This window comes from Sapajus apella, unplaced genomic scaffold, assembly GCF_009761245.1.
Source record: "Sapajus apella isolate SASKATOON/1434 unplaced genomic scaffold, GSC_monkey_1.0 scaffold40, whole genome shotgun sequence".
Classification (NCBI taxonomy): Eukaryota; Metazoa; Chordata; class Mammalia; order Primates; family Cebidae; genus Sapajus; species Sapajus apella.
The window spans coordinates 1,235,024-1,241,661 of NW_022436980.1; the positions used below are offsets into that span (position 1 = coordinate 1,235,024).

The 6,638-nt window shown below is 45.3% G+C and overlaps 1 protein-coding gene across 5 annotated transcripts in view; it reads left to right on the forward strand.

Moving 5' to 3' along the window:
• The first annotated feature begins 2,263 nt into the window (after positions 1-2,263).
• The window catches only part of GSK3B (glycogen synthase kinase 3 beta), a 228,474-nt gene continuing 224,099 nt past the window's right edge, over positions 2,264-6,638 (forward strand). For 3 of the 5 annotated variants that reach the window (XM_032298958.1, XM_032298957.1, XM_032298955.1), the window contains exon 1: positions 3,137-3,382. In XM_032298958.1, the coding sequence (XP_032154849.1) occupies positions 3,295-3,382 (88 nt within the window). In that variant the 5' untranslated portion in view covers positions 3,137-3,294. Of the gene's footprint in view, positions 3,383-6,638 lie in introns of all 5 variants that reach the window. The other 2 variants (XM_032298954.1, XM_032298956.1) reach the window with 1 other exon arrangement.

Sequence of the window (6,638 nt, forward strand, 5' to 3'; positions counted from 1 at the left end):
TTAGGGAACAGTGGCAAAGGTCTTTCATAATAAATAGCATGGAGAGGCACCATTCAGATGACCAAGTTGCCAAGGTGAATTTGCTTTTAACATTCTTTACCCTCCCCCATGGCATCCAGTGACCTCATGCTCTTTTAATTGCAAAGAACAAGAACCTCTACTGCTCTTGGGTGGTAAAGCCTATTCTCAGGTTTGTGATTACAAACTGCCTGTTGGCCTCATGGGCCAAGGGATGTTTTTAGGTTGGCTTGCAGCGTTTGAAATTTTGGTTACCAGCATTTAAAGATGCAGAGATTTCACACAAATATCCAATTTTGGGGTTTCTTCTGGGAGAAAAAAAACAGAACATCTGAGAACACTGGACCCATGTTCCTAAAGGCAACAATCTGCTAGAGCTGAGCAGCTGTTCCTTTTAGTTATAGCATAGATATTCCAATTTGCCATTTTCCCTGTCATTCACCATTGTCTTACAAAAGGCCAGTCTCACTCATTTGCTGTACTTGTCTGGCCTCTGTAGCCATTTGAATCTGCAAACACTATCTAGACCTTTCCTGTCTTCCATCAAAGCTTACTTGGTTCTGTCCCAAGTCCTTCATCAGTGTTTCAAAGCATCAGCCAGGTAATCTGATCAAATAGGGTACTTTTACATGTGCTTTCTGGAGACAGCATGTAACAGAACCGGTAAGGCACCACTGGATTACAATCAGGATGGCAACTTTATATTCTTTGCTATCTTGACGTAGCCTTACCTCACTGTTCTCAAGCAGACCAAAGGAACTGCTTCTCTGGTAGAACAATGGACACTGGTCTTATGTATGACATCTACTCAAGCTGTATTTTATAGATAGCCCTAGTTTCAAAAGATCCACAGCTACCATGAGTTGCTCTGGTCCCCCATTTCCTCGGAGGCTTGAGAATATCCGGCTTGACCGTATTTCCCCTCACCTGCTTTCGGGGCCCGTTTTGCGCTGGGCAGTTGCGCCCAAGGAGCGCGCGCATGCAGCATGAGCTCATTTCTCAGGGGCGTTTCCAGAGCCCCGGCCCGGCCGCACACACCAAGCGCAGCGAGCCTCTCAATCAATGGCCCCAGCGGCTGGGCGGGGCGCGACCGCCCAAAGGCGCTACCTTTCTGGAAGCTATGCTCCCATTTTAGGGTCTGAGAGTTTGAAGCAGGCCGGGAAGGGCCCCTTGGTCCGTCTGCCCCTTATCGGGGAAGAGGCCGACACCCGGCACGCGCGGTCCCAGGCTGAGGGGAGCCTTGGGTGCGCAGAATGGGCCCCGTGCGGCTGAGAGCCTCCAGTGGGTGAGGAAAGCCCCTCGACCCCTCTGCTCGCTGAGCGCTCAGGCCCCAGCACTGCCGACCGCAGTACTTTCCGACTTGCTAGGCAGCGGGCCCGCGGTCTCTGTATGTGCGGTTTTCACTGTCGCTGGAGGCGGCCGCAGGCTAGCCGTCAGGCCGTCAGCCACTACCCCAGTCCGGCTTCTCCCCGCTCCCGGGACCAAGGCCGAAGGCCAATCAGACTGCAGCTAGGTCTTGCGATTGATCGGCAGTGAGAGCAGATTGGCCACCGCTGCGGGTTTCGGGCTCCCTCCCTCTCCCTTTTGCCCCAACTCCAGCGCCTAAGCTTCAGGCCAATGAGACGGCGCTTTATAGGCGCCCTCCCTTCGCTTTCTTCTTCTCCCCACCTTGGAGAGGGAGGAGAAGTCCTTACTGGCTAGACTGTCCTCGGAAGCCCCCTTTCCTTCACCAATCACCGAGGGCGGTACGCTCCCAGCGGAGTTTTCCAACCAATTACAAAGCGGCGGCGGCGGCGCCCAGCCGTGCAGTTTCACTAGCGTCTCCGGGTTTCACCGTCCTCAACTCTTCAACCGTTTTCCTGAGGCCGGCGATCCTGATTGGCCACAGTTGCCATTGTCGAATATCTTCTCCAGCCAGCCCTTTCCGTTCGGCTACCTTCGGCATTTTCCGCTCTTTGGGCGTGGTTTCCCATCGACATTTTCTAATTGGTTTCTCAGGCCGATCGGCTTTATCCGGGAGGAGCCGCAAACAAACGACGTCCGCGATTGGCTCTTTTCGGGCTTCGGCTCCCAGCCGAAGCGGGCGAGCGCGGAGCTCGGCCGGCGATTCCCAGACGCCTCTTACGCAGGCGGCGGGACGCTGGGCGGTGTAAGGCTGGGTGGGGGAGGAAGGAGGTGGAGGACGAGTAGGAACGGGAGGGGGGAGTGGGGAAGTGCAAGGCGGCTGCGCAGCGCTCCTCACACAGAGCAGCCCCCGACCCGGACGAATGCGGGCTTGTGCCGCCGCCGCTGCCGCCGTCGCCGCCCGGGCCGAGTGACAAAGGAAGGAAGGAAGGAAGCAAGGAGGAGCCGGCCCCGCAGCCGCTGACAGGGCTCTGGGCTGGGGGCAAAGCGCGGACACTTCCTGAGCGGGCACCGAGCAGAGGCGAGGGGCGGGGGGGGGCGGGAGGGCGGCCGCACTGGTGCCGCGGACGGGGGAGGGGGCCTCGAGAGACGGAAGCGGTTGCCGGGTTCCCATGTCCCTTGCGTATGGGGAGCAGTCGAGGAGCCGCTGCCTGGGGTCTGAAGGGAGCTGCCTCCGCCACCGCCACCGCCACCGCCGCCGCCGCCATGGCCGCTGGATCCAGCCGCCGCCTGCAGCTGCTCCTGGCGCAATGAGGAGAGGAGCCGCCGCCACCGCCCGTTTCTGACTGACTCGCGACTCCGCCGCCCTCCAGTTCGCCGGGCCCCCGCCGTCAGCCTGCCGGATCCCGCGGCTGCCGGAGCTGCAGCGTTTCCCGTCGCATCTCCGAGCCACCCCCTCCCTCTCCCTCCCTCCTTCCCATCCCCCTTTCTCTTCAAGCGTGAGACTCGTGATCCTTCCGCCGCTTCCCTTCTTCATTGACTCGGAAAAAAATCCCCGAGGAAAATATAATATTCGAAGTACTCATTTTCAATCAAGTATTTGCCCCCGTTTCATGTGATATATATTTTTTTAGGATTTCCCCCCCTTTTTCTCCTCCCAAGAAAAGGAGGGGAAAGAATTGTATTTTTTCCCCAGCCCTAAATCATCTATATGTTAAATATCCGTGCAGATCTGTCTTGAAGGAAAAATACATCCCTCGTTTTTTTTTAAGAGTATACAAAAGGAGTGAAAAGCAAAGAGGACGAGTCTTTTTCTTTTTCTTCTGTGGGAGAACTTAATGCTGCATTTATCATTAACCTAACACCCCAACATAAAGACAAAAGGAAGAAAAAGAGGAAGGAAGGAAAAGGTGATTCGCGAAGAGAGTGATCATGTCAGGGCGGCCCAGAACCACCTCCTTTGCGGAGAGCTGCAAGCCGGTGCAGCAGCCTTCAGCTTTTGGCAGCATGAAAGTTAGCAGTGAGTATTGATTTTATTTTACACCCCTTTTCCGCCTCGCCCTTAAAATACCAGGATCTGAAAATAATAGACCTCCTGATATAACAATCAAACAGTCAGGTAATGGAAAAGGGCAAAACCTGTCTTCAGTCAGGGATGAAGCAACTCCCTGTCTTCTTCTCCCATACCCTCTCCCCCGGTCTCATTAACCTTGAATTAAGAGAATATGATTTTTATTTGGACGATTCGATTTGAAACTGCTTTCTTTTCATATACTTTTCTTGCTGTTGGTAGGTAGTTTCATCAAGCGCTTGTTTCCACGTTATAGTAGTGATTGTTTACTTGCTCATCATTTAGAATAAAGAGGACAAGATTTGATTCATAAACCATTATGTACATTTGCAGAATGTATGTCTTTTGGAATGAGTGAGGGTATTTTAGGTCTCAGGGGTTATCATAGTTTGGTATACTTAATAGAAACGTGAAATGTTCCACTCTCCCAACATTTTTTTCTTGTCTGTATGACTATACATAATATTTATTCTTAACCTGTGGATGAACTTAGTAACCATTCACATTTGGAGACTGGCATTGATTTCTCCTTTTAGAAGGGACCAGTGGGAGCCAATAAATACCCAGCAGCGGTAGCATCTCTATATGCATTCTCTTCCATTTGGATAAGTGGTTTGATGTGTTCTCTCTTAAACTACTGTTTTGACATTACCAACCTGCCACCGTATAATTATTTAATCAAAAGGTAACTTGGAAATATTAATAGGTCCAAGTTTTGTTTGTTTTGTCATAGTTAAATGTTGTCATTGGTTCATTATCATTTAAGTTAAATTTTGGAGTGCTATTGCATTCATTACCTGTTAAATGTTCTGTAGCACAGGGGGTTCCTTAAAAAGGACGATTTAAAATACTCTTGCGTTAGTTACCACCTCATTTAGATAACACTGGATTTAGTTAGAAGAATGTGGATTTAGTCCATTCCATTTTGGCTGTTGCAGATGGCTGTGGTCCTAGAAATAATAGGGATATTTGGGCTGTGTTCAAGGTTGTGGATAGATTGTACTCTTGTCCTGGGTTTGGGCTGAAAAGTATCCTCTTGAAGTGTTTAGTATATACTAAGTATCTAATGTTGTATTGTATCTCTATTTGTGGAGCTGTTCATGTGGTATTTAATGACAGCTTGTTTAAACATACTTTCAGAATTTAATAAAAATATCTATATTGTTTCCTTATTGTGGAAAAGAGGGACATAATGAGGGCAAAGACAAGTTATTTTGTTGTCTAGAAGAACTGAGAGAACTAAAGAACTGAGATTTTAAGAACCACCCCCCCCACAAAAATGCATGTTATGTGAAATTGATTATATCCTTAGGCAACATAAAATGATCACTTTTAGTTGAACTCAACGTTTCAATTCATGTTGGCTTTGGAAACTAGCCTGAAACAGGATAGTCTAGGTAGTACTGAATTGGAGATTATTTTTGAAAGGTAAATTTTTTTTTTTTTAGGTGTCTTGCAAATGAATGCTGGGGTAGGTAAAGAGGAAAGCTGATTATGAATCATTCAGGGAAGGGTCCTGCTTTCTAAGCACTTCATGGGGTCATTTGAAAAATATTTTAAATTTCCAGGGTAATTTTCAGCTATAATGATACAAGTCTTCTAATAGCTGCTTAAGAGCCACTTGTGGTACTAGAGTGTTTGTGTGTTTTACATCTTGATAACATAGTTTGAAAACCAGTCAATCAATTTCAGGTAATTGATTTATTAGCTTTATTTCGGAGATCTATAATGCTGGATTATAATGCTGCATTTTGAGAAGTTTCATTTTCTTTCCAGATTTTCTTTAAAATGACTCTTGAATTCTCGATAATGCAGATATTGACTAAGGATGGAGTAACTCTTGTAAAATTTACAGATGAAGATGTTTAAAAAGTTGGAGTTTAGTGTTAATTATGTGTTTTTGACAGCTTTGACTTTAAAGATATTTAAAAGAAAGGGGAGTCTTTAAGCCTTTTAGGTCTTTAAGCTAGAATTCTAAGGGACCCCTGTTCAGAACAGAGACAAAAGAAATTGTAGTCCTTGGTCTCAAAAGTTTATCATTTAGTTGTAGAGGAGGCTTTAGGAAAAAAAAAATTAATAGCATGATCACTGCAAAATTATAAAATACAAATTGGATCATTTGTTTAGAGTGACCAGGAGTAAAGACCTGAGACTGATGGGTAGGAGAGGAAAGACTTCTTGTGGACAAGGTATATTTTATGACATGTTAAAGGAGGTGGTAACTTGAACTGATAGAAAAGCATGAAAGGTCTTGGTGGAACGAGTGTACTGAGGCACAAAGATGGTGAGTTTTGCATGCATGAGAGGCAATAATCATGTTGGCAAATCTGTGTTAAAGGGGCCTAAATAAAAACATAAGAACAGATGGAATTTGAGAAATAAGAGAATGTTAGCTCAGGGAGGGCAGAGAGGTTCTGTAAAAGTTTGGTTGAGATTCAAAAGAGATCTGGATTCATGTTGGTTGCTAAACAAAGTATAAGGTGATTTTTGCTGTTGAATTAATGAATTATAGTAGAGAGATGCTAGAGCCTTTTTTAGGGAGCCAGTAGGGTATGTTTTGAATCATGAGAGAATAAAGTAAAATGTGAAAATCAGGTGAAAGGAACAGGTTTGTAAGACAGTGTGAATGAAAAACTGGCAGAACTTCAGACTGGACTTAAGGGGAATATTTGTGAAGGAGTCAAGAGTTAAAAATAAATTCTGATGTTACTGGCCTGGAAGACTTGACTGCTGAGTTATATTGTTAATTGTAATGAGAAAATTGAGAAAGTACTAAGGTGAGAGGGTATGTGAGTTTACTTTCTTAAAATTTAATATACAATGGGTTCCCTTGAAATTCAGCAGACAGCAATTAGTTACTGGCAATGATATTTGACTTCCTAGTCTATCAATTGTACAGTTTCTAGTTTTTGTACATCTAAAAATGTTGGATTTATATTCAGGAGCAGTAAACTAAGGGCTTTTATTTAAAAGCTTTTCATCAAAGTCCTTAGTTTTTTTGTTTGTTTGTTTTTGTGTCTTTTTTAAAAAATACAGTGTCAAGAGCCTCACACTTGAAACTTAGTTATAGTAGTTTCATGATAGTTTATTTCAAAACAATGAAAATGCTTTTTGGACTAAACCGTGACTGAAACATTTTAGATATTTTATGTAGCCATTAATTTATATCTTTGATATATGCTTAAAACTTTTTTTTTTTTTTTTT